The 27232-nt window shown below is 30.7% G+C and overlaps 4 protein-coding genes and 1 pseudogene across 4 annotated transcripts in view; 2 read left to right on the forward strand and 3 right to left on the reverse strand.

Moving 5' to 3' along the window:
• Positions 1–27232, forward strand: part of LOC118058373 (oxysterol-binding protein-related protein 1B-like) — a 35255-nt gene that overhangs the window by 5661 nt on the left and 2362 nt on the right. The gene's annotated exons all lie outside the window — the stretch shown is intronic.
• Positions 4075–7263, forward strand: LOC118058368 (phosphatidylinositol 4-phosphate 5-kinase 2-like; annotated as a pseudogene).
• LOC118058371 (TMV resistance protein N-like) lies at positions 10104–14470 on the reverse strand. The gene is made up of 6 exons (XM_035071079.2): positions 14255–14470; positions 13592–14087; positions 12385–13480; positions 12025–12300; positions 11021–11917; positions 10104–10721 (listed from the first exon to the last, which is right to left on the reverse strand). Exons 2-6 carry the CDS (start codon positions 14080–14082, stop codon positions 10104–10106), a joined length of 3378 nt encoding a protein of 1125 aa, XP_034926970.1. The 5' UTR covers positions 14083–14087; positions 14255–14470.
• Positions 24277–26002, reverse strand: LOC118058359 (disease resistance protein Roq1-like). The gene is made up of 2 exons (XM_035071070.2): positions 25788–26002; positions 24277–24895 (listed from the first exon to the last, which is right to left on the reverse strand). Exons 1-2 carry the CDS (start codon positions 26000–26002, stop codon positions 24277–24279), a joined length of 834 nt encoding a protein of 277 aa, XP_034926961.2.
• LOC140955140 (toll/interleukin-1 receptor-like protein) lies at positions 26051–26653 on the reverse strand. The gene has a single exon (XM_073406928.1). It carries the CDS (start codon positions 26651–26653, stop codon positions 26051–26053), a length of 603 nt encoding a protein of 200 aa, XP_073263029.1.

Genomic DNA, 27232 nt, shown 5'->3' on the forward strand with positions numbered 1-27232 from the left:
TTCTTTTTTTAGTCAAATGTGCTCTTAGTTTCCAGGTGCTAAGTTTGGTTGGTCACTTTATAGATCATATTAGAGTTGGATTTTGCTCCTTCTAATGCACTAAGATAATGTTTTGTAAATGTTATTTTTTAAAATATTTTTTATTTAGAAATAAATTGAAATGAAATTTTTTTTTGTTTTTTTTAAATTTATTTTTAACATTAAAACATTCTAAAATTAAAAAAAATTAATTTAAAATATTAAAATCAAATGCATTAACTTAAAATAATAAATTTATAAAATATTTTTTTTAAAAAAAATAAAATCCCAGCCAAAAAATCAAAATCAAAATCAAACGGGTGTTAATTTAGAACATTCACATGCATTACTTGTGATATCAAAAAATAAATATGCTTATGGTCGTTAACTTTAGGGTTTGTGGATTAGTCGAGGTATGTATAAACTAATCCGAATATTCATATTAATTAAAAAATAAATAAAAAAAAAATAAACATGCTTTAATTTAGAAGATTCCCATTACTTTGATTCAATTTAAACGGATTAAAAAAATTTCATAGACAGGTTATCTATTGTATTATGTTTATGGTTTTTTCATTAATTTCTCAAAATTAAAACTATAAAGTTTAAAAATTAATTTATAAATAATAAAACAATCAAGTTTAAATTTCAAATCTATACAGTAAAATCCTAAACATAAGAATTATAAATCATGTGTTATATTTAAAATATATTTATATTAAAAATAGTAAATAAATCAGGCGAGGCCGGGTTGGGGCTTGCTTCAATTGAAGTCCTCGTCTACCTTTGTCTCCACATCTACTTAAATCGGATAAAAAATCCAATTTAATCAAATCAAAATAACTTCAAATATCCACTAGATAAAATAAAATTAAACAAATGCTAGCCCTTCATCTACTGTTAAAAAAGAGAGAGAGAAAAAAAACAATCGAAGTCTCTTACATAGGACATACTTGTATAGATATAGGAAGTATTCTACATGTACAGACCATGCCGCGCCCTCAAGGGCACCTCCCTGCCATGGAAAGAGCCCTCAAGTTAAGCAATGCATGTTCTCAAGCATTGCTCCCCTGTTTTATTCTCTACTCTATTTTTTTAAAGCACTCTCCCTCCTTGCCCTTTGAACATCTTCGACAACTCATTCCCATGGAAATACATGCATTTGTTTACAGGGATGGCTATGGATACTCATTGGTCAAGTATTTTACTGCTCGAGTTCGACTTTGTATAAATTTTTTATACCAAAAACTAACTTGATTAGATTTCGAGTACCTATCAAATATTTATAATTTAGACTCAAATCTCGAATGCTATAATTTACAATTATTTAATATATAATTGCCTTGATATACATGTAATTTTCTTAAATTTTAAGGCTATTTATTTATTTCGGGTTCTGTTGAGTAAATCAATATCCATACCCAATCCAACACTTGACTTTTTATATTTGGGTTTTACTTAAACCTGATCGGGTCTAAAAAATCCATACTCATTGTAGTTGGTATGAATTGGATTTGGTCAAATTGCTATCCTTATTTAATCAATAAATTTCTTCTCTCAAACTTATTTTTTACCTTAAAATTAAAATTGTATCGGGTTTTGAGCTAAATTATGAATTGAAATAGATTTAATAACTTTGTTATTCATAATATTTAAAATTGACTTGTATAAACTTATTTTTAAGTTGTGACAGAGTTCTTGTGCCAAGTTATTATCTATTGCCATCCATAAACATTTTTAAATAAAATATTTACAATGACAATGGTGTAAATTTATACTTGAAGAATAGTTAGGGCATATACCTATAACTAAGACACCTATTCTAATCGATGCCCTTTCTTGTATGGATATCCACCAAGGAAACTGCTATTAAAATTAGCTTTTATAATGGTTTTGTATACCTTATTAATTGTGACAGTTTCTGTATATATGGTAATTAGTGACTCACACTTCACTTGTCTTCTTCCCATATGCCATTGTTTAAAGTCTGGACAGAATATTTAACACTAGCTAAAGAAATTTATATACCACTATAGCTTTGAGAAATAAAATGGAAAATACACAAAAAAAAAAAAAAACAGAGCAATGTTCAAACCTTTAGAGGATAAATTATAAAGAAATAAAAATAATATATTCCTTAATTTGGTCAAAAACCCAAGTTATAAAGAATAAAACTTAATTCATAATTTATTGACTATTTTTTGTATTTTTTAAAAATAAAATCAATTCTGATTAATTTAGATTAATTTTTTAACATGTAATTTGAATTTTATTCTAAATTAATTATCAAATTAAGTTTTATAATTATAGTTGAGGGAGAGATTGGGAGCATAATAATAGTTTTTTTTCTCTTCCTTGGTGAAATTGATCAAATTCTAATCAACTTTATTAAAAAATAATTTGAGATGCAAATCATGTTTAGGGTTTGAAGAATTTAAGAAAAGTCTAAGTAAATTATTTTGCTTGGATAAACCATGCATTGTCTTGTACAACTAAGATGCACTGCCTTAACACTTGAGGGTTTAGCCCAATTGGTCAACTGCAAAGCTTGTCTTTGCGAAGGTCCTGGGTTCGATCCTCAAGAGTACCAGCCTGTCACCCCCGTGATGCCTTACCTGCCTACTAGGCTTGCAGGATGTTCAGTAGGCCCTGAGATTAGTTGTGGTGCGCGTAAGCTGGCCCGGACACCCAGGGTCATAAAAAAAAAAAAAAGATGCACTGCCTTACTAAAAAAATTAAAAAAGTATTGTGTATATGCTGGAGATGTTGTCGGTCCAAGCAAAATTATTCTACATTATCATCTTAAATTTTAAATAACAAAAATCTTAAATTGGTAAAAAAATAATTTTTTATCTATATATTAATTAAGTAATGAATAAATTATTTTATATCTAGCAATAATATATTTGATTTAGTATCACAAAAAGTGAAAAAAAAAAGAATGTACAAAAACAAAAAAAAAACTTGGAAACACCTACCATCGTGTACTCCATCTAATTAAACTGAACTACTCACATATACTTATTAATAGCCCATATTAAATTGATACGATTTGTATTTCTATTTTTATATGTTTTTTTTCATTTTTTAATCTATTTTTTTTTAATATACAAATCACTAAAATCATATAAACTTTAATTTGATTGTTAATTATCATATCTAGTTTAATTTAAATATATACAATAATAATTGCTTTATTTTTTATAAAAATATATAAAATATTAAAAAAAAAAAGCCAATTGAAAACAAGTTTTAAAATAAAAATAGAAACTTGACAAATCTATTAAATAATAAAGAATGATTTGTTCATGATCTCTTTCATTTTTATTTTTTTGAAGTCAATTACACTCTACATAGTGTTTGTGGGTTGCATTATCAATCACACCATCTTTAAATTAATCCAATTTACATAAATCAAGAAAATGTTCTTCCTACCTTAATTATTTCTTCCCTTTCTCCCAAATATCCCTAAAATACCCAACTAAACCCTAAATTCCTCAACAATACCTCACGCACCCTAAATCATCGTTAACTAAAATCTGAAATGGCTCACGGGTTATTTTTTTAACCAACTCTCAATTTATTGATTTTTTTATTAAAATAATATTGTTTTATTACCCGACCTTAACCGTGTAGGTTTTACTAAAAATACCCAAAGCCTAAGCCCATTTTAGTCACTATATTTCTTAAAACACAAAAAAATGATCCCTCTCTGCAACAAAGCCTGCTGACAACCTTCCCTGGACAGACACCAAAAACAACAACAACAGATGACCCATTCCTCTCTCCTCTCTCTTTGGTCTTTTGCCTTTCTCTTCCTTTCCGTTGTTTTTTTTCTGCCATTTCTCTCGCCCATTCTTCAAAGCAACTGGAAAGCTACGTTTTTGTTTTTGTTTTTTGACTCACAAAAGAGCAAGAAAACCGTTTAAGAATATAGCACAGTCGTCGAAAATGTTTCTGCCGGTGCAATTACCGGTATAAAAAGCAAAATGCAAGAGACCCTTCTGCCACACTATCAGAAAACCCCGAAAATCAAAGCCAAAAAACAGCAAAAATATGTCTCTGCTAGTCCCCTCACCGTGCCATATAGTGACCACAAGAACCCGATCCCAGCCCAACTATCAGCGCGTGACTCCCACGTGTGAGGCGACGACCACCACCATCACTTCTCGTATTGACACCGGCTGTTCCTTGATGGAGAAGGTGCTGCCCAATAGGGAATATTTATACTGGGGGGTTGCAGTGGATGGTGTGCCACATGGAAGGGGAAGTATTGTGGTGTGATGGGTGTATGTATGGGGAGTGAGAGTGGAAGAGAGGAGAAGGCTAATGGCAGGTGAAAGTTTTCTTGGCTATCAGGAGCTACTTATATGAAATTGGTCAGTTTAAAGTTAGGGAGAATGGCCATGGTTACGATACTTTTATTGGTGTAGATGGTGAAGTTTTAGTGGAAACTTAGGTGAGTGATAAAGGCATGGCTTTGGTGAGAAAGGTATGCCACTAGGGATGTTTTATCAAGGTTTGTGGAAGTTTAATTTGCAAGATAGGAAGGGAAGTATAGGTGTATATTGGAATGAGTATGTTAGTGAGTGGAAACATGGGGTGATATCTAAGAAAGGGGTATTGGTTTGCGCTAATGGGAAGAGGTATGAAGGGTACTGGGAAAATGGGGTGCCTAAAGGGAAAGGAATGTTTACATTTGGTAGTGGGAATGTGAATGGGAGAGTTCTTGGTGGTGGTGGAGAGGATTCCTAAAGTCAAGGTTAGTAATTTAGCATACCCTAAATTCTCAATTCAAACATGTTACAAAGCAGAAAATGTATGAAAGTGATTATTACTTAAGTAGCAATACGTATAGGGCAAGTAATTTGGTTCTATATACAATTTCGTCTTAGACACTCATTACAATTTAATTTTTAATTTTATCATGTGAATAGATTTTCACAACCTATTGTGAACCATATTCAGGTGGAACAATAATTGATGTTACTTATTAAGATGCTTTCCAAGTTACTACCAACATGTTTGCTAGTACAAGAACTCCCTGGTAACGAAGTTCTTTGGTGTACATTGTGTTAAACCAGTGGGAGGTCAAAAGGTATAATCACGACGGTGCAGTTTTCATTGAGATGTTCTTTCTACATAATGTATAATCATATTCTAATTATTGTTCACAATGCAATGTAATTCCAGACTCGTTTTTTGTAATGGGAAAACCTGTTTTGTTCCGAGTAATCGTATCCATAAACACTTTGACTTGAAAGGCTCTTCTCATGGACGCATGACTGACAAGCTTAAAGGTGAAATTGATGAAACAACCACACTTAAGGACCTCGATCTAAGCTTTGTATTTCGCCTGGAACGGTCATGGTTTAATGAACTCATTAGGTAGATTCCACAGCATTGCACTTTTTTCATTTTGTTCCAAATTTTGCATCCTTTATCTTGTTCTTTGGTGAGGCACTAATCTTGAGAGGTTAACATGTGTTTGTCTTCTGTTCTTTCTTTCTCAATCAAATTTATAGGGACTGTGAATTCTTAGAAGCAGAGAGAATTATGGATTATAGTCTTCTAATTGGTCTTCACTTCCGTGATGATTACTCTAGGGAGGAGATGATGTCGCCAAATGACAAGCCTTTTGGTAAATTTCTTTTATCCTTGTAATTCTGCTACCTTAAAAATTTTACAACAATCGACATTGAGGTAATTTGGTTTTGTGTTTCTGTATCAGAAAAAAGAATCACATTCACGAGGAAACATCGATGCGGCTTTTATCATTTGCTGTGCCCAATATGGATTGGGTCATGGAAGGCCGGTATGTATTTTCCTTTTCTGAATTCATGTTTTTTCCCCTCCTAATTGTTAGTGCCTTGCTTTGTTTCTGCTTTCCTTTTCCCAAATCTATTTTCCTTATGTTAGATTTTAGCCCTTGTATTTTTTACGGCAAGCAAAGACATTTTTCCATGCTATCTCTGTTTTGGGAATGTGTGCATGTGAAGCGGTGACAAAGAACTTTGATGAAAGATATAAATCGTCAAGTATAGATGATTATCGCAAAGATTATGCTTAGAGATGTTAAACTACATGATACATAGTCTATTTTTGGAAATTGGATCTTTGACTTGTTGTTGTCTGCCGGCTTCTCAGATGGTCCTGTTTTTAAATTTAGCTTTGGTTGCCATCAAAAGTCTAAATGTTGGGGCCTTGAAGTGGTGTGGCATCTTCTTTTCTACTAGGCATGTGCCACATGTTTAACTTAGTTGCCTATGGACCTTAGTATGGTTTGAAAAGCAATGAAGACTGCTTCTTAAAATATCAATAAATCATCCAACCAATGAAATTTGAGATATAATTCACAAAAAGTGAAGCTATAATTTGTGTTTGAGCTTTTTCTTTTTTTAATAGTGAATCATTTTTCCTTTCCCACATTGGAGCCCTGCATTTAATTAATGATTTATTCCTTTGAATTCAATTCCTATTTGTTGGAATGACTCAAAGTGACTTAGGCTGTAGTGGCGAAATTGGGGGTAGTTTGTGGAGACCTTCTTGCTTTCTTAGATAGAAACAAACTTTTACTTAGTCCTATTCTAGGCCCTTTTAGACGTTCAAATATAAATTATTAATGTGATTGACAACTGAAGCATTGATCTTTAAGTCTGCTCTGTCCTACAATGTTTTAGCCAATAATGATGCCTTAAAACCATGGTTGTAAATCAATGCTATTTTATCTGCCCGGAACATTGAAAATCAATGTGAAAAGGAAAATTAATGATGAAAAGTGTCTTCAAAGCGTAAGATTCGGCTGTGGTTGAGTGATCATTGTCATTGTTATCACATTTTGTTCTTCGTTTTGTTACTTTGAATTTTGGTGATTGTGTGATGCAATGTCAAGATTTTAAATGGCGCTGCATGCTTGTAGTACTCATATGAAATCTGTTCCAGGGGGCCATTCATCTGACTGGGGGCAAATGTGCCTGCAAGAGCCGAGCATGTAATGAGGACTACTGAAATGGATCAGTACATGGGGGGTGGAAGTAACAATTCAACACCTTCACACAATGGTAAAGAGATCTTCAATGTAGTTCTTCACTTTGGTATCATTGACATCCTCCAGGATTTTGATATCAGCAAAAAGCTAGAGCATGCATACAAGTGGATCCCATGTCTATCTCAGCTGTTGATCCCAAGTTATACTCGAAAAGATTCTGAGGTTTCATACATAGAATCTTCATAGAGGACAAGTAATGGATGGAAGGAAAGAACAGAAATTTATACATAATTTTTACACTCGAAGATTAAACTCCCAACGACATCCTAAAAGAAAGATTTATGGGCGATGCATATTGTGAAGGAAGGGACGTTGATTGCTTAAGGTGTTCAATGTTTATGGCTAAATTTTTTAGAGTAGCCATTATGTGGTGTGTTAACTATGGAGAAGGTCTGAAGGGTTTTGTTGAGCAATCTGAAGAGTGAAGGCAGACAACTAGAGCAATGTGTTTTCTTTAGTTTTTAGCAAGCCAAGAGCATAGAAAGTAGAGAAATGGTTGCAGAACTGGGGAGGGATTGGAAAATAACAAAGTGTATGTGGGATTGGGATTGAACAAAATTCTTTTTAATGGCATGCTATTCAAAATTTTGAAAAAAATGGTTTGCCCCAGTGAGCGAGACAAAAAAGAAGAAAATATTCAAAGACCACCTTGGCCTCTCTCTTTCTCACTCTCATATTGATTGAAAATCAAATGGGGTGTTTAATTGCTTTTTCATTGAGTAAGCCATGTAAAGAAGGGAAAGGGAATAAGAAAGATGGGGGAGTGTTTCTTTATTTCACTCGTTAAGATAAAGGTAATCCAATTTAAAAAAAAAATAAGAAAGAACATGTTGAGCATTAACATAAAATCTTAACGAGTCTCACTTTTTTATCCTTTTTATTCTAATCTTCATTTCAATTAGCTTATACACACACAAATTATTTTTTTTCTCTTGCTCTTTATTTCACTCTCTATATTGGAAGTTTTACTTTATGACAATAATACATTTTCACAATTGGAGTGTCTTTTTGTGTTCCTTTGAACAATGCCAAGAAGATAAACAGTTCCTTTGAATAATGCCAAGAAGATAAACAGTACAACTTTGTGTTCCGTAGTGCTATTTTTCAAGTCAACAAATCTTAGTTACCTAACAAATAATAATTCAATATTAAGATTATTGAGATTGTGTTTTCAAGATACAAATGGCCTTGAAATTTCAATTTGCTTAGAGTTGAGCATATGAAATGTAGTTGATGTAGTCTTTAAAAATTGTGTTTCATATAATTAGACCTTTAATTCTTAATTTAGTGATATATACTAGAATTTTACTTGAAACAAAAGACAAAGGTAATCCAATTAAAAAAAAAAAACAAGCACATAAAATCTTTACTAGTCTCTCTATTTATTGTTCTCTCTTCGGTTTTTATATATCGAAATTAAGTTTTTTACCAACCAATTCTTAGCAAAATCATCCATATATAAATAAATGCATTCACAAGACATCAAAATCTCCCATCATTCATATTGAATACATGAAGGGTTACATTCATGAAAAACACCCTTTTTAAACATTTATTTGAACTCAAAACCAATATAACAATATGCGAGTAAACTCACTTGCCAATTTCAATCAACAAATTAAATCATAGATGTATATGAAAACATAAGAATTAAATACTATTTTCTTAGACTACAAGGATAAATTAATTATTTTCTAAATTAGATTATTGTCATAGGGTTTCTTTAGGTTTTGAGCAATTCAAGTTTGGTGTTTTAACAATGTTTATATTTTTTTTTTATTTAATAATAGTTCAAGATTTATTATTAATTGGTGTTGGTGCCATAAAGCTAATGACAAACGGCAAGAAAAACAAAAGTTGTATAAACAAAAAGAAAAATGCCTAAAAATAGTAAAACCATGCAATAATACATAGCAAGATCTTATAGTCAAAACTAACAACACTTTACTTACTAGACTAATTAAGGATGCTCTCAAAACTTTCCTATATATCGGTAATTTTCATCAATTATTTTAAATTATATATAAAAGAACCAACTCAAATACTATATTCCAATCAATAATCTCTTACTAGAAAACCAATTTATTTCTAACTAACATCAAGGATTTTCATCTTTTGAAGTGAGGAAAAAAAATGAAACAATATTCAACAAAATTTGTAACTTGAAAATATAAATTACATCATGCATAATAATTAACAACTAGGTTGTCCAGCGGATGGAAAAGATTTCAAAGAGAATTCAATAAAACTTCCAAGCTTGGAAAATAATCTTCAAGCCAACAAATACATATCAACATGTCAGATGAAAGTATTGTACTGATTTGGAGCAACTTCAAGCATCTCTTTGTAAAATGATCTTGTACTCTCACGTTAATCAACGTCAACAATACGCCCCTCTCCATCACTTTTAATTAAGAAACTTACTTTATAATTAAAAAGGTCAATATCACATCTTTTTCATTCTTGTTTTAAAATATTGAGTTTGAAATAAAATATAAAAACATTATTCAATTTTTTATTTTAATGTAAAAAAACAAAAATCAGTTTTCAATATTTTCTAAATAAACTAAAGTGATTTTAATAAAATATGTTAGTGAGTGTTGGCTTTTTTTTTTTCAAAAAATAATTATTAAAGTTATAATTTATTTTTAAGTGATATTCGTTAGATCTAATTATTAAAGATAATATTTATTTTTTATACTAAATAAGAAAAAAATATTATCATAAAATTAAGAAAAAAAAATAAAACCAAGGAGACTCTAAATATTTAATAAAAAAATATTCTTAAAGATAATACTTAATTTATTAGATTAAATAAGAAAAATAAAATAATTAAAGATGATATTTAATCTCTTAAATTAAATAGAATAAAATAGAAATAACTAAAGGAAATATGTATTCTTACCAAAAAGCCTTAAATATTTAATATTTTTTTTATTAAAGATGATATTTAATTTGTTATATTAAATAATAATAATGAAATAATTAAAGATAATATTTAAATCTGATAAATTAAATAGAATATAATAAAAAATAACTAAATGAAATATGTATTCTTACCCCAAAGCGTTGAACTGAGGTTATGGTTTTGCAGCTTCGCAAATAAAAAGTCACTCCATTGCTTAGGTGTAGACGCTGTGATTGAACCACAATGAGGATGAGGAAGCAGATGATACAGCGGTGGTGAAGGCATCACAGTATCTGTTCTCACTGCCAACTCTTCAAATGAATCTGACTTCCCTGCGATCACATGGACCCCACATTCTTTAATGTCCGAGGGTTGGTATGACTGATCGTTGCGCAGTGAATACCCCCATTGCCATGAATAAATGGATAGTTCCAATTCGTCATCTGCACAGTAATCTTTCATTGCCATTTTACTTCTACTTATGTATCTTATAAATCCAGTTTTTGGTGAATAATACCAATGATTAGTACATTGAAAGAAGCAAATACCATTGCTATTATTTCTTATAATAATAAGAACGGAACTGTCCTCGTCACCCTTATCAAACCAAAGAACTAAGCCTTGGAAGACTGGAGGTAAATGGAATGACAATGAGCATCCTTCTCCCCTGTAGCTCATCCAATTTGGCATCTCACTAGGAATGTGGCGAATACGAATAAAATACCCGTGACGACCGTTGCACATTTCCTGTATAAATATATTATCATAAAATCAAGAAATAAAAAAATAAAACCAATCAGACTTTAAATATTTAATAAAAAAATATTATTAAAGATAATATTTATTTTTTTAGATTAAATAAGAAAAATAAAAAATATTATTAAAGATGATATTTGTTTTTTTAAATATAATAATAATAATAATAATAAATATTGCCTATATACATATTGATTTCAAGGAATGCTGAGAATTTAGACATTAATCAATGTATGTGCCAATTGTGTGTGTTTCTTTTTGTGCGAAAAAGAGACGGAAAGAAATAGTACCTCAACAACGCTCTTCAGTAATTTACTTGGTGAATGACTGCGGTCGTCAACACGAATATACCAGAAACAATTACTTAGATTTTCAATGCCCTGAAACTCTTCTAACGAATAATTGTCATCTAGCCTTATAAATAGTAGTTCTTTTGGCTCGCTTGGTATTCTTACTCTTTTCAATGATTTGCAATAAGATGCAAACAAATAGTATAAACTTGAGGGAAGATCTGGGATTGATACAAGATATTTGCATTTCTGGACATGCAAATCACTTAGCTTGGGAAGGAAGCCGAGCCCAGAAGGAAGGCTAGAGAATTTGTTTCCATCTAGATTCAAATACTCTAGAGCAGACAAACCACTGAAATCAACACAGTTAGTTGCGCGATCAGTCAAACCACAATTAGAAAGGTTAAGATGTTTCATTGATAACCTTTCAATGAAAGGTGTTGGCAGCCAACGTTTCCAATTCAAAACACCTGCTGAAATCAAAGAAGAACTTGGTGGAGCCGAACGGCATCCACACAATGATAACCTTCTGACATGCTTTAATTGTCCAATTGAAGAGAGAAATTGCTCATTTTCAATCCCATCAGCTAGCAACTCAGTTAAGGATTCCATATCACCCATGTGTTCCGGCAATTTTTCAAGTTGTGAACACCCAGAAATATTCAGAGTTTTAAGAGACTTTACATTACCAATGCTTTCAGGGAGATTCTTCAGCCTCCAACATCCCTCCAGATTCAAGAAAACGAGGCCCGTCAAATTTTTGATTGATTGATGCACCTTAACTAAACTCGAGCAACCTTTCAGAATTAGTTTCTCTAGACTTGAACTATGCAAGTCTGGTGTTTTAATAAGGTGCTGAGAATGACTGAGATTAAGGATTTTAAGCTTGTCGAAAATCTGTTATAATAGAGAGAAAAATAATGAAAATTAATCATAGAAAGTCATAACATGTAAATATAAATTACATACTGGAAAAATTTTGGGAATTGTAGCATGTTTCGTACCTTTTTTCCCTTCCATAGTTTTCTGAGGTTACTGTACTGCATATCAAGAACAGCTAGATTGTCCAAGGTAAAATCAGATGGAAAACATTTCAAAGGACATTCATGCCAACAAATCCACATCAACTCTTTAGAAAGCAGTTTGAAGGATCCGGTGAGATGTACTCCATTGATTTGGAGTAAATTTAAGCATTTCATTTCTGCAAATGATCCTGCGCTAAGTGATTTAGCTTCTGATGCTCTGACATCCAGTGCAAGACCCTCTACAACTTCCGTACCCTAAAAAAATAAAATCAATACAACTTTCATACAATTATTTGTAATAAGTTTGACTATGCTTTCATGTATGCACTGAGCTCTTACCTTCTGCTGCTCAAGCACATTCCATGCATCCTCCTGATTCCAAATTCTGGTCCTCTGTCCAGGTTCTTTTGGAAACAATTCACGAACGACCTCCCTTCCCATGTCTCGTAATAGATCATGCATGGTTACCGTCTCTCCCAATACTTTAATCAGAGACCTTTCACGGAGAGTTTCCAAATCAACTTCTGGATCGTAACCGCAACGGGCTCCTAGCACTTTTGCGACGTACTCTTTCTTTCTATCAATAAAGAAGCAAGCGATATCAAGGAATGCATCTCGTAGTTCTTTACCGTCCAGTGCGTCAAAACTTATTCTAAGATTTCCTTGAATACCGTGGTTTGGAATTTTTCTCTGCTTGTCAATTACAGATTTCCAAAAATCTCTGTTTTTCCTGGACAGAGAAGCACCCGTAACCTCAAGAGCCAAAGGAAGTCCCCTACAGTAATCAACTACATCCTTCGATAGATCCATATAATCTTCTGTTGGCTTGGTTTCCTTAAAGGCATGCCAGCTGAAAAGCTGAAGGGCCTCATCTGGTTCCAGTTCTTTGATCGGATATCTTTGATCTGCTTCACGAAGTAAACTTGAATCTCTTGTTGTGATAATTACTCTACTTCCAGGACCAAACCAACTTCGATCTCCCATCAAGGCATTTAGCTGGTCCGGATGAGCCACATCATCAGCAACAACAAGAACTCTTTTGCGACGAAGTCGTTCTTTGATTAGAACCTTTCCTCTATCAACACAATCGAAGTTTGCAACATCCGGTTTTAAAATATCGTGAAGAAGTTGCTTTTGTAAAGGAACAAGATCATTAACTCGTTTTAACTTTTCATTGATAACCGAAAGAAAACAGCTTCCCTCGAATCCTTTGAAGAGTTGATTAAATACAACTTTTGCTAGAGTCGTCTTTCCTATTCCTGGCATCCCATGTATGCCCACAATGCGTACATCTTCTGTTGCAGTACTTAGAAAGTCACAAATATTGCGAGCAAGCCAATCCATACCTACTAGTTGCTCAGGAACATCTAAGTACTTGGGATCTAATTTATTCAGCACATCCTTGATAATCTCTTTGATAAATTTTGCTTCATGCCTGCTCATAGACAAAAGCCAGACATTGATAGCGAGTCAATTAAGCATTTTATTGTTTCCCATTGAAAAATGTAAAGTATATTGACTCCATAAATTTGGAAAAAAGGCATACCCATTTGCCATATCATTGAGATTCCATCCAGATAGATTTCCAGCCTCCTCAAGAGCTTTTCTCCACTCCTTCACCAACTTCTCTTCAAAACGCTCTTCATGTTTAACAAATGCTTCTGCAAAACTGCCATTCTGTTTTCTCACATCTGAAGGATTAATGTCATAGAATATAGGAAGAGCAATCTGACCAGGTTTCTTCCTTTTGCACTTCAGAATCTCTACAAGTTCATTGAGACACCATCTAGAAGAAGCATATCCTTTTGAGAAGACAACTATGGATATCTTTGATTCTCGAATTGCCTTGAGAAGATGCTCGGAGATTTCCTCTCCTCTAGGAAGTTCATTATCATCTAGAAAAGTGCGAATTCCTGCATCATCTAAGGCATCATATAGATGATCAGTAAACGTCTTGCGAGTATCTTCTCCTCTAAAACTCAAGAAGACATCATAGTCCCCTTCTGGTATAGAACGAGAAGACTCTGGCTCTGCCATTTCAGCTGCAGAATTGAAGGAACAATCAATTAGCAATTTAAGCTTAATAATGAGAAAGCATAAGACAATAGCAACTGAAGTTAAACATAAAACAAACAAAGCTTTCACATTTTTGTTATTGGTAAAGACATGAAATTAAAACAAGAAAGAAGCAAAGAAGAGTTAGCTATACCTCTGTATAACAAAGAGTTAGCTATGAAATTGCAGCAATCGGAGAGAGAAGTTTTGCAACTGAAGTTATTGAATCGGAGAAATGGGGTGTTCAAATCGAATCAGCAGTTCATGTATACATAGACAAACACATCTGCCTTTGCTGGGCTTTATTTATTGCGAGTGGTTCCAAATTATTACACGTTGGAAAGAATATGTAATGAAAAAACAATTATTGAAACTTTGAAGTAAAATAGTAAAAGTTGGAAAAATATCAAACAGACTCTTATAGTTAAAAGTATGTTTCTTGCAAATTATTAGCAATGCAATAATTGTCAAAGAACAAATTATTGAGCTGGAATGTAGAGGGGTAACTTTCGTGGTCGTTGCTGATATTGGAGTATGAGGTTCTTTGGAGTACGGTTGAATTGATTTTCTGAAATATTTTTTTTATATAGTTTTGATGTAATAATATCAAAAATATATAAATTTTAAAAATAAAAAAAATATTATTTTAATATATTTAAAAGTAAAAAATATTTTAAAACATAATATTTATTATTTAGCTGGAATTTAGAGTGGTAACTTTCGGTTGCTGATATTGGAGTATGAGTGTTCTCTGGAGTACGGTTGAATTGATTTTCTGAAATAATATCCACACGATACCAAGGGACGAAAAGATATCTTTATTAGGGATTTTTTTTTCACATTTATCTATATTTTTCGCATCTGAAACGTTTTTCTCATGAAGAAAAACTTTAAACTTTAAACGCTGCGCGCATGCCAAGAAAATGAGAAAATACAAAAGGAAAAGAAAAGAAATTCTTGAAGTTTGGGACTTTAGTGCCTACGAAAGTTGAAAATCAGATTCCAGGTTTATCACTAGGAAATTTCCTGTGTAAATTACTTGAAATTTCTAGTGAAATTTACAGTCAACCTATAAATGGACTAATCAAATAATATATTCAAATAAAATCAGCCAAGACAGGGACCCAAAACAGTCCCTCCTCCGTTAACAATTCATCCAAAAGAGAGTTAAACAATATTTTATTATTTGGTTCAGTAGAGACTCTTTAATTATATATTAAAACCTAGCATTATGTAATTCTAATACTATATTTTGAATAATTTTAGGGAAGAAATTATAATGTAATTGTAATTAAGTTTTTAGAAATCTTACTAACAGATTCTATATCTCTTTCTTATTCTAATATTTTTCATCCATCTTTTATATTCATTACAGACATATTTTATTTCTTTATGTGTTTTTCTTTTTTTTATTATGAATTCTTGACTTTGTTCTATTCTTTGAATTTCTTCCTAGATATATCATGACAGGAACGTGTATCATTTATTCAATCTAATTCCTATTTTCTTGTTACTATCATTTAATTTGTTATATATATATATATATATATATATATACACCAGAAAAATAAATATTTTTTTATAATTTACATGATGTATTGTTTACGATTAAAACCATGATATGTTTAAAGATATTAAAAAAATCACAATTTAATTATTTTTATATACGATCCCATCAATAATTGTGTAATCAAATCTTTTATCAATTTTATTTCAAACATAGTTTATGCTAGAAAATAAATAATTTATTCAATATTGATGACCTATAATAAATATCATATCGAAGATTAATAATAAATTTTATATAATTTGCACAGAATTTTCTTATTCTTGCTAATTAATCCCAGAGCGAGCTTCCATGAACTTAAAGCAGGATTTTGTATAATTTGCACAGGATTTTCTCTAATTGAACTTAATTCACTAAAAAAGTTCATCATCTTTCTTGCAAATTATTAGCAATGCAATAATCATAATTATAAAAGGTAAAAGGTAACAGTACGTAGAGGAAAAAAAGCAAAGAAATTTCTCAAGCGTGTAGTGCTGGTAAATATTGAGCTGGAACATTCGTGGTGGATGCAACAACTGGGTCCCACATGTTAACATTATTGAGGTCCTCAATATTGTTATGTCTTAGACCGTTCTTCTCTCTGTACTTTTAATTTACAATTTATACAAAACAGCTACACCATATTTTTTAATTTTTAAATATTAAAAACATTATTCCACTACTATTCCACGAAACTTGAAAAATATGTGAACGACATCTATAAACTGTTTTATAACTCAATCCTGGCAAATAACTCCTCTAGTAACCCTGGTTAATTAATTTATTTACTTTGGTCGACAAGCTTGAGTTTTTATTCAAGTAATCAACTAGTAAGGGGTTTTATTTCTTATAGTTATTAATTAAAACAATTATTTATATGATCAACTGGATTAGGGATTTGAGAGATGAATATTATGTTCCAATATGAATATTTATTACATCCAAAATAAACATCTCTTACTTGGCCATGAGCTTTTGTATCAAACTGCAGATTAACACCCTTCCCTTGCTGCTGTCAAATCTGTAAAAGTGCTTTTAGCATTATCAATTCCAATCAAACAGCCATAACGAGCTATAACTGCGTGAAAATCATATTTTGCCCAGAATGATAGAGATCAACCCAGCGAAAGCTATCAACAGCAATATCAGCTTTATAGCGCAGTAAGGATATTATTTTATAAATTAACATTTACTTTTAACACATTAAGAATGGTCAATGTAAAATTTGTTTAAAGGACTTACTTTCTTAAATTATACCAAAATTAATCCATAGATATTATTTTATTATAATAAAAGGAGCCTAAGAGGGTAAGCAAAGTGACAGTGCAAACAGTATACAACATTTGTTTTAAGTCCTAGCCCAGATTGTCTCAGAATACAAACTATGTTACAGACGCCAATTCTTGGATCCTTTATTTTTTTTCTTTTTTTTTATTTAATATAAGAATTTTTAGGATAATAAATATTTTTTTTCTGTCATTTTTATTTAGTTTAAAACTTTTATTTATTTCTATTCAATATTATTAAACTTTTATATTTTTTTTCTACTTGAAAAGAATAATTTTTTATTTTATTTTTTTATTCAATATTATCAGGTTTTCTAGTTTTTATATTTAAAAATTAATATCTTTTCTATTTACTTGTTTCTATTCAGATCCTTTGCAAAGTTTCCACAACAACTGAGTCCACACGTTAACATTATTGAGGTCGAACAGGTATCTTACTGCTATCAAACCCTTCCAAACTATTGTTGACCACTGTACCAAAAACACAAAAAAGAAAAAATCAAAAAGAGATTTTGCTTCATCTCCATTATTATTTTTTCCTGAACCGTTCTTCTCTCTGTGATATCACTGTAACAACTTATTAAAGCAGTGTAAAGCGTTAAAAACACAGGTATCATGAAGTGATATAAAGTTTCGTTTGTTATAAAAGTATGTCAATAATGAATGATATATGTCATAATTTAATTTTTTACCCAGATTTTTATCCAAATTTTTTTTTCATTAAATTTATTCATAATTATCAAGCTTGAGTCGGTGTCGACTCAGTCAAGAAGCTGAGTCTCAAGTTATAAGGATTGACTTAGGTCAATTAGGAAAAATTTAAAAAAAATATTTAGATTTTAATATTTAATATAAAAAAATTAAGAAACAATTCATGTAGATATAAGTTATACATGTTATAAATAATAAAGTTTAAAAAGATTATTTCAAAAGATTTTTTTATTTCACATTGAAAAGATAATATCTTATTTTTTTAAGTTGAAGTATTTAAATTAAAAAGCTTTTTTATTCTATATTAAAAAACCATAATTTTTTTCTAGTAAACATAGAGTATATATACTAAAAGGTTTCAAATCCCACATTAAAAAAAATAAAACATTCTTCTAATATTTATATACTGAACTTTGAAATGAGTTATTAATCAACTAAAAAATATATAAAAAAATAAAGAGCTCTAACTAGAAGAAAAAACACATTTAAAAAAAAAATATAGAGATCTCTAGCTAGAAGGAAAAACACATTTGAAAAAAAATGGGTTTCTACCAGGTTTTGTTAGGTCACCCGGGTTCCAGATCTACTCGGTGGGTTGACTGGTTTTCTCTTGGTCAACTGCAGGCCCAAGTTTTCAATAAAACAGACCCAGTATTGTTATCCAATTTTGGACCTATCTTTTTTATAATTTTTCTGAAAAATCCAAAACTAACAAAAATACAATGAAAACCCAACAAAATATATTATTGATATATTTGTATTGTTTTTAGTATTTTTAGTGTTATATTAAAATAATTTAAATTTTCAAAGGTTTTTTGAACCGGTTCGATATTATTTTTAAAATCATTGATTTTTTTTATGAAGTCAATGTGATATTGCTTGTTTTTTTTCTAAAAAAATTCAAAATACAAAAAAAAAAAATCAAAATTTGTAAAAAAAAAAAAAAAGTTGAGGAAGAACCTAACAATATTTTACTTATAAATAAAGGTTCTCACAACGCATAAAAAAAGAGTAATGAGGCAGTTTGAGATAGAAAATTGAGGAAACCCAAAGAAACTCTAAAAGAACCCAATCTTTTATCTTCTCTAAGCCAGCCGCCGCCACCCATTTCCTTGCCCAAAAACAGAACCAGAGAGCCAAAGCCGTTTCCATTTACATTTCCAGACCCCTTGGCCTCCGTTCCCATCTTTCTCCTTAATTTCCCTGACCTCTCCTTCATCTCCCTCTCCCAGCCGTCTCTACCATTCCTTTGGTAATGGTTGCAACGACTTGGTAATTAACATTTACTTTTAACACATTGAAGATGGTCACTCTAAAATTTGATTTCAGCGTAGAGGGATAAAAAAAAAAGGAAATTTCTCAAGCGTTAAAAACAGCAAGGAAAGAGAGAGAGGACCCCCTTGTCCTCTCTTTCTCTCTCACTCATACTGATTGAAAATCAAAATGGGGTGTTTGCTTTTTTCATCAAGTAAGCCATGTAAAGATGGGAAAGGGCACAAGAAAAAAAAATATTTTCTAAATTAATACGACTAAAAAATAATCCTTAAATTAACACAATTATATAATACACACAAATACTTTGCAAATTTCATTTTTCTTCCTGCAGATCCTTTGCAAAGTTTGCACAACAGCTGGGTCCACGCGTTTACAAAAGCTCTCATAGTGGATACGATGGTGATGGTCCTTATGGACTGCTAATGCTTTTGCTTCTCATCAATAGCCATGCCAAAAACTTTGTGCTATTTTCCACATAACAAATTAGATTATATAGTTACCTAACAAATAATAAAATAAATACCCTCGAACTCTTTTTTTTATTATTATTATTTTATCTTTATAGCCTAAATTAATACCCAATTACTTTTTTATGAAGAAAAAATAATTTATATTTTTGTTAACATAATTTTTCAAATTAAAGCATTTTAATTTAAACCTACACAATTACGCATTGAAATTTACTTATCGGTAATTTCGTGGGCGCAGATGTGACTTAAAGTTTCCACGATAAAAATAAAATAGAAGGAAATTAAGTTTCTTGCAAATTATTAGCAAAGCAATAATTGTCAAAGAGCAAGTAATAATCGCTAAAATAAATTATTGAGCTGTAATTTAGAGTAGTAATTTCGTGGTGGTTGCTGAGGAAGCATGGGTGTGTTTTGGAGTCTAGTAAAATTATATTTTTAAAAGATTTTGAAATTTTTTATTGTTTTAAATTATTATTATTATTTTTTATTGTTCTAATATATGATATTAAAATAATTTTTTTTATAAAAAGTAATATTTTAATACATTTCAAAAAATATTTTAAAATATAATATCTATTCCACTCTCAAATTAAATTGTATATATCTTGTTTTATAGAATCTAATAGTTGTTTTTTTTTTTACGACTAAAGCAGTGTAAAACGTTGAAAGAAGGTGTATATTAAAATCATGTTACTTCTAAGATCGAAAAATAGCATCTAATTGTATATATCTTGTTACTTTTAATAAATTCAATTGATGTACAGTACATGTATTAAAATCATTTTTCTTCCTGCAGAGTGCAGATCCTCTGCAAAGTTTCCACAACAACTGGGTCCACGTGTTACTGATACCAAACTCTTCCAAGCTATTGTTGACCAATGTAAAACACAAAAAAGAAAAAATCAAACACAGATTTTGCTTCAACTCCATTATTGTTTTTTCTTGAACCGTTCCTCTCTGTGCTATTACTGTAACAATTTATTAAAGCAGTGTAAAGCATTGAAAACATGGGTATCATGAAGTGACATAAAATTTCGTGTTTGTAATAAGAGTATGTCAATAATTAGTGATATATGTCATAATTTAATTCATTATCTTTGATTTTTATAGAAACAAAAAATTATGTTTTTTTTATTTCATATCGAAAAAATAAAATATTCTTCTAGTATTTACACAATAACTTTTGAAATGGGTTAGTAAACAACTGAAAAATATATATATAAAAAAGGTTTCTAGCTAGAAGAAAAAACATATTTGAAAAAACAAAACGGGTTTCTACCAGGTCTTGTTGGGTCACCCTGGTTCCAGATTGACCTGGTGGGTCGATCAATTTTCTCTAGATCAATTGCAGACCCGGGTTTTCAATAAAATAAACCCGGTCGAAGCCTCGGGTCACTTGGGTTCTGGGTTAACCTGTCGGATCGGGCCAGGTATGATAAATATGAATTTATTTAATTTTAATTATTTTTATTATTTTGGTAAATTTTTGTTATTTTTTGAGTAGTTAGAAATAATTAGAAAAAATACACAAATAATAATAATAATAATAATAAAATATAGCTGAGATTGAAATTGGACCAATAATTAAGTATTACATGTAAAAATTGAGCTTGAAAATTTTTAGATAATAATTAAGGGTTGAATTAAAAAAAAACTTAAATTAGTTTAATTTGGCTGCAATTAGAAATTAGAAGTTCAAGGAGATAGAGTTAGAATTTAATAACGAATTTTAAAAATTAATTTGAGGTTTAATTGAAAAAAAAATGAAGTTGGGAATCCATTTGGCTTAAAAATGAAGACTGGAAGAATCAATGACTAAAATGAAAGAAACCAAATTAAAGGTGATATTATAATTCGGTCAATAGCAAATTAAAAGAAATTACGGAAAAGAGTTGAAAATTGATCAACATAAAAGAATTGAAAGTCTAGGGACCGAAGCACAAAAGGTGTTAAAATGGTGCGTTTAGCATAGTTCCAAACGGTGTGTTTAGCATTATTCCAAATGAAGAAAACCTAAAGCAAAACGACTCCTTTTTATAATGTTTGAAATGGTGCGTTTTGCCTAGAAAAGGGGAGAACAAATTTTGATATTTAAAGAAAAACGAAAATGACATTGCTTTGTCCCTAAAATTTACAGAAATCTGGGTTTCCTTAAACATATATGGAAAGCTGACTCTTTTCTCCTCATTTCATCCCAATCCTGGCTACCAATTGATCCTCCTAGCAAACAAAAAACACCTTCCTATAATCTTGAGCGTATTTTTCGTGATCTTCAAGTAAGAAAACACATTTTCTACCCTGATTCTCTCTCCATAGATCAAGCAAAAGAGGTTGGTGGCCGACATTTAAGTTAGTTTCCAGTCTAGAATTTTGAGTGGTAATTTCGAGTCAATGCTTAACGTATCCTATGACCAGACTAATCAAATAACATATACATTGTAAAGAATATAGAATTGAAATTACAATTAAATATTAAACTGGTTAAGAATTGTAATTACAATTAAATACATTCCTCACAAAACACTATGAATTGATACAGTTTTTTCTCACAAAACATTATGGATTGATTTTTTTTTTCCAGTTTCTTTTGTGTTTTTATTTTTTTGTAATATTTTTTTTTCAAAATTATCTTCGTCGATTTTTTTTTTTAATATTGAGTTGGTTAGAATTTAACTTTGTAATACAACTTAATCATGTGGGGAAAGAATTGTAGCTTTCTTTACAAAACTTTGTGGATTGCTACAGTGTCTCTCCACATGGTTTTTTTTCTTATAATTTTTTTAAAATTATCTTTGTCAATTTTATTTTTTTAATATTGAGCTGTTTGAAAATTACAATTACAAGTCATTACAAATAAAGTTAAATAATGTGGGGAAGCACTGTAGCTTTCATAACAAAACACTGTGAATTGCTACAGTATTTCCAACATGATTTTTTTTCTTTTTTTTATTTTTTTTGTCTAAAATTGTCTTTGTTGATTTTTTTTAAAATATTGAGCTGATTAAGAATTTAGCTTTGTAATTTAATTTATTTAAAACACTATGAATTGTTGCAGTGTTTTTCCATATGATATTTTTTATGATTTTTTCCAAAATTATCTTTGTCAATTTTTTTTTAAATATTGAGTTGGTTAAAAATTATAATTACAATAAAGCTAAATCATATGGGAAAAGCGTTGTAGTTTTTTCTCACAAAACACTATGGATTGCTACAGTATTTCTCTAAATGGTTTTTTATTTTATTTTATTAGAAAAAGTACTGTAGTTTTCCTCATAAAATATTGTCAATTGCTACGTACAATGTTTTTTTCTCATGGGTTTTTTTTTCCTTCCAAAATTATCTTTGTTTCGTTTTGTTTAAAATTAAGTTGATAGAGAATTTAACTTTGTAATTTTTTTTGCTTTTTATTAACAGAAAAGCTAAATCATGTGGCGAAGGCACTGTATATTTCTTCATAAGACACTGTGGATTACTACAAATTATTTTGTTCAGTCTCTAAGTTTTTTATCACCAACACAACCTCTTGTTTTCCGTCATGAAATATTTGCTCCATCGTATTTTTAGTTTCTATTACTTATCTAGCACTGGTTCACAATTATAAACATTATTAAGTGTATTTATTTTATAAGACCGCGGCAACGCGCGGACATGTCATCTCGTCAGCTTTATAGAGCAATAAGGATATTCTTTTATAAATTAACATTTACTTTTAACACATTGAGGATGGTCAATCTAAAATTTGATTAAAGGACTTACTTTCTTAAATTATACCAAAATTAATCCATAGATATTATTTTTATTATAATAAAAACCTAAGAGGGTGGAGGCCTTTTCTAATTAATATAGATAAGCAAAGTGACAGTGCAAACAGTATACAACATTTGTTTCAAGTCCCAGCCCAGATTGGCTCAGAATACAAACTATGTTACAGAGGCCAATTCTTGGATCCTTGATTTTGCTAAAATTCGATTGATAACTAAAAACTGATCTTCTTCGGTAATAGTGTTTTGTTTTTTTTTGCTTTTTTTGTTTTGTTTTTTTTCTTTATAATTATTTTTTTTTTGTTTGATTTAGTTCATTAATATATATATATATATATATATATATATATATATATATATATATATATATAGTTATCACACTTCTATAACACGGATTTCAGGTTTGACAAGTTATCCCAGTTGATTTAGATTTTGTTTTTTTTAATTAGTTTTTTTTTTCTTTTAATTTTTATTTTTTAATATCAATTTGATTGAGAATTAAATTTTATAATTTATTTTATTTATTTTTCATTAGAATATTATGATAGGAATAATGCTTTCTTTTTGCTTTTTCTCTTTGTTTTTTCGTACTGGACAGACAAACCAAACAACCAAGCAAATTTTCATTTTTCTTCCTGCAGATTCTTTGCAAAGTTTCCACAACAACTGGATCCACGCGTTAACATTATTTATTGAGGCCGAAAAGGTTATTGCTATTGTTGATCAATGTACCAAAAACACAATATAAAATGAAACAAAGATTTTGATTCCCCTCCATTCTTGTTTTCTCTTGAACCACGCGTTCTTCTTTTCTGTGTATCATGTTAAGGGTAATAAAAAAAAGAAGAAAATGAACAGAGGATCGAGATTAGCGATGATTTCAATTATCTGATAATTACACAAAACCTTCTCTTTTATTGAAAAAATAAAAATAAAATTCGGTGGCCAAAACGAAAATAGGTAAAGACCAAAGAACCCCTGGCCTCATGGTTTAATTTTTTCCCACTTAAAAATAAATACGTAATTTTATTATAGCAATGTATAATTAATTGTGTCTGGTACCCTAGTAAAACTTCACTCCCGATTTAGAGTTTTTGTTGATAGATCCAGAGATTGGTTTTGAAAAGCTATGAAGACTGCTTCTCTCTAAAAACATTCAGACTTCTCTCTAAAAGCTTTCCTTGGATATCTTGGTTTGGAATTCTGCTCAAGTTGTCAATTTCACTTTCCCATCTATCTTTGTTTTCCCTGTACAGAAGTGCTCCTATAACCTTAAGAGCTAAAGGAAGTCCTCCACAGTAATCAACGGCTTTCTTCGAAAGCTCAATATAATCTTCTGCTGGCTTGGTGTCCTTAAAGGCATGCCAGCTGAAAAGCTGAAGGGCCTCATCTGGTTCCAATTCTTTGATCTGAAATGTTTGATCTGCTTCACCAAGTAAACTTGAATATCTTGTTGTAATAATTACTCTACTTCTGGGACCAAACCAACTTCGATCTCCCATCAATGCATTTAGCTGGTCCAGATGAGCCAAATCATCAGCAACAACAAGAACTCTTTTGCGACGAAGTCGATCTTTGATCATAACCTTTCCTCTATCAACACAATCAAAGTTTGCAACATCCTGTTTTAAAATATCGCGAAGAAGTTGCTTTTGTAAAGGAACAAGACCATTGAATTGTTTTGATGTTTCATTGATATTCGAAAGAAAGCAGCTTCCCTCGAATCTATAGCAGAGTTGATTAAGAGTGTGTTTGGTATTGTGGTAGCTGTTGTGGTTGTGGTTTTAAAAAAGTTGTTTTATAAAAAGTACTTTTAGTTGAGGTTGGTTTGAAAAAATAGATGTTTGGTTAAAACTCTGGTTAAAATTGAGGTTGAAAAAATAATAATTTAATATGTTTGTTTAAAATAATACTTTTCAAATTGAGGTTATAAAATAATTAATATATATATATATATATATTAATATTGATGATTTTTAATTTAAATATTGTAGATTTAATTACTATTATTACATCATGAAATAAATAATATTGATATCAAATATTTTTTATTATTCCATGAAATTATGTGTAATTTCATAACGTATGAAATCTATCAAATAAAGACTACATTTTCCAAGATTTCTTAAGCACGCAGTAAAATGTTATCAAGAATAAAATTAAGGTTGTGATCAAATTCTGCAAATGCTATGTTATTAAACGATTTTTTTTTAATTTTTTAAATAAAACACAATTAAAAAAAAAAAAAAATTTAACTGAACCAGAGCCGATTCAATACATTTATTTTCAGACCCGGCCGGCTAGAACATTGGAGTTCAACTCCACTGTTCACGTGAGCAGTGGAGTTGAACTCCACTGTCAGCTCCATTGTCAACTTTAATTAAGTGAAAAGTGGAGTAAACAGTGGAGTTTACTCCACTGTTCACTTAATTAAAGTGAACAATGGAGAGTTTTATTAACTGTACAGGAACACAGCAGGAAAAAGCATGAAAAAATTACTTTAGCTTAACCTACGGTGAAAACTCAATTTTGGTGGTCCCCACAAGCCAAACCACAGCCACAACTTATAACCAAACACTGAATTATTGAGTTTGAAAAAAAAAGCAGCAGCTGCCGCGTTGCCAAACGGACTCTAAATACAACTTTTGCTATAGTTGTCTTTCCTATTCCTGGCATCCCATGGATGCCCACAATGCATACATCATCTGTTGCAGTACTTAGAAAGTCATAAATATTGCGAGCAAGCCGATCCATACCTACGAGGTGCTCAGGAACATATAAGTACTTGGGTTCTAATTTATTCAACACATCCTTGATAATCTCTTTGATAAATTTTGCTTCATGCCTGCTCATAGACAAAAGCAAGTCATTGATAGCGAGTCAATTAAGTATTTTATTGTTTCACATTGAAAAATGTAAAGTATATTGACTCCATAAATTTGGAAAAAAGACATACCCATTTGCCATATCATTGAGATTCCATCCAGATAGATTTTCAGCCTCCTCAAGAGCTTTTCTCCACTCCTTCACCAACTTCTCTTCAAAACGCTCTTCATGTTTAACAAATGCTTCTGCCAAACTGCCATTCTGTTTTCTCACATATGAAGGATCAGTGTCATAGAATATAGGAAGAACAATCTGACCGGTTTTCCTATTTTTGCACTTAAGAATCTCTACAAGTTCATTGAGACACCATCTAGAAGAAGCATATCCTTTTGAGAAGACAACTATGGATATCTTTGATTCTCGAATTGCCTTGAGAAGATGCTCGGAGATTTCTTCTCCTCTAGGAAGTTCATCATCATCTCGAAAAGTGTGGATTCTTGCTTGATCTAAGGCAGCATATAGATGATCAGTAAACATCTTGCGAGTATCTTCTCCTCTAAAACTCAAGAACACATCATAGGCCCCTTCTGGTATAGAACGAGAAGACTCTGGCTCTGCATCTCGAAAAGTTTGGTGACTAGAACCAAAATAGGTAAAGATCTCAAGGACCAAGGTCATTGTGAATTGCATTAGCTGCCAAAACATTTCCCATGGCAATAATCTTCGGAAACATACATTAAAGAAATAAGTGCTTTCCCTGAAAATGAAACAACATGGTCAATACTATTCTCGTCGAAAATAATCTCCTTCCGAGTTCTGCAGATTAACACCCTTCCCTTGCTGCTGTCAAATCTGTAAAAGTGCTTTTAGCATTATCAATTCCAATCAAACAGCCATAACGAGCTATAACTGCGTGAAAATCATCTTTTGCCCAGAATGATAGAGATCAACCCAACAAAAGCTATCAACAGCAATATCAGCTTTATAGCGCCAGTAAAGATGAAATAAGAGTTTATTAACCAAACCTCGATCAAAAAAACTTTATAGCGCCAATATAGCATATTTCTTTTTTATCTTCTTTTTTTCAAATTTCTGCAAGGAAAAAAAAGCAAGGAAATTTCTCAAGCGCGTATTGGTAAATATTGAGCAGCAATCAAATTTTTTAGCCACATGTTGATCGATATTGAGCTGGAATTTGGAGTGGTAATTTTAAGGTAGTTGCTGATGGCGTATAATTAAAAAAAAATTCATTTGTTT

Source organism: Populus alba, chromosome 19 (assembly GCF_005239225.2).
Source record: "Populus alba chromosome 19, ASM523922v2, whole genome shotgun sequence".
Taxonomy (NCBI): Eukaryota; Viridiplantae; Streptophyta; class Magnoliopsida; order Malpighiales; family Salicaceae; genus Populus; species Populus alba.

Bases quoted from the DNA above. Each gene is read 5' to 3' on its own strand.
- LOC140955140 (XM_073406928.1), bottom strand. From the start codon at position 26,653: ATGACCTTGGTCCTTGAGATCTTTACCTATTTTGGTTCTAGTCACCAA.
- LOC118058359 (XM_035071070.2), bottom strand. From the start codon at position 26,002: ATGAGCAGGCATGAAGCAAAATTTATCAAAGAGATTATCAAGGATGTG. The intron at 24,896-25,787 runs ATTTAGAGTCCG...TACCAAACACAC, and splicing joins ACAACTATAGCAAAAGTTGT to TCTTAATCAACTCTGCTATA.
- LOC118058371 (XM_035071079.2), bottom strand. From the start codon at position 14,082: ATGGCAGAGCCAGAGTCTTCTCGTTCTATACCAGAAGGGGACTATGAT. The intron at 13,481-13,591 runs GTATGCCTTTTT...GTCTATGAGCAG, and splicing joins CTCAATGATATGGCAAATGG to GCATGAAGCAAAATTTATCA. The intron at 10,722-11,020 runs GTACTATTTCTT...ATATTTATACAG, and splicing joins TACTGAAGAGCGTTGTTGAG to GAAATGTGCAACGGTCGTCA.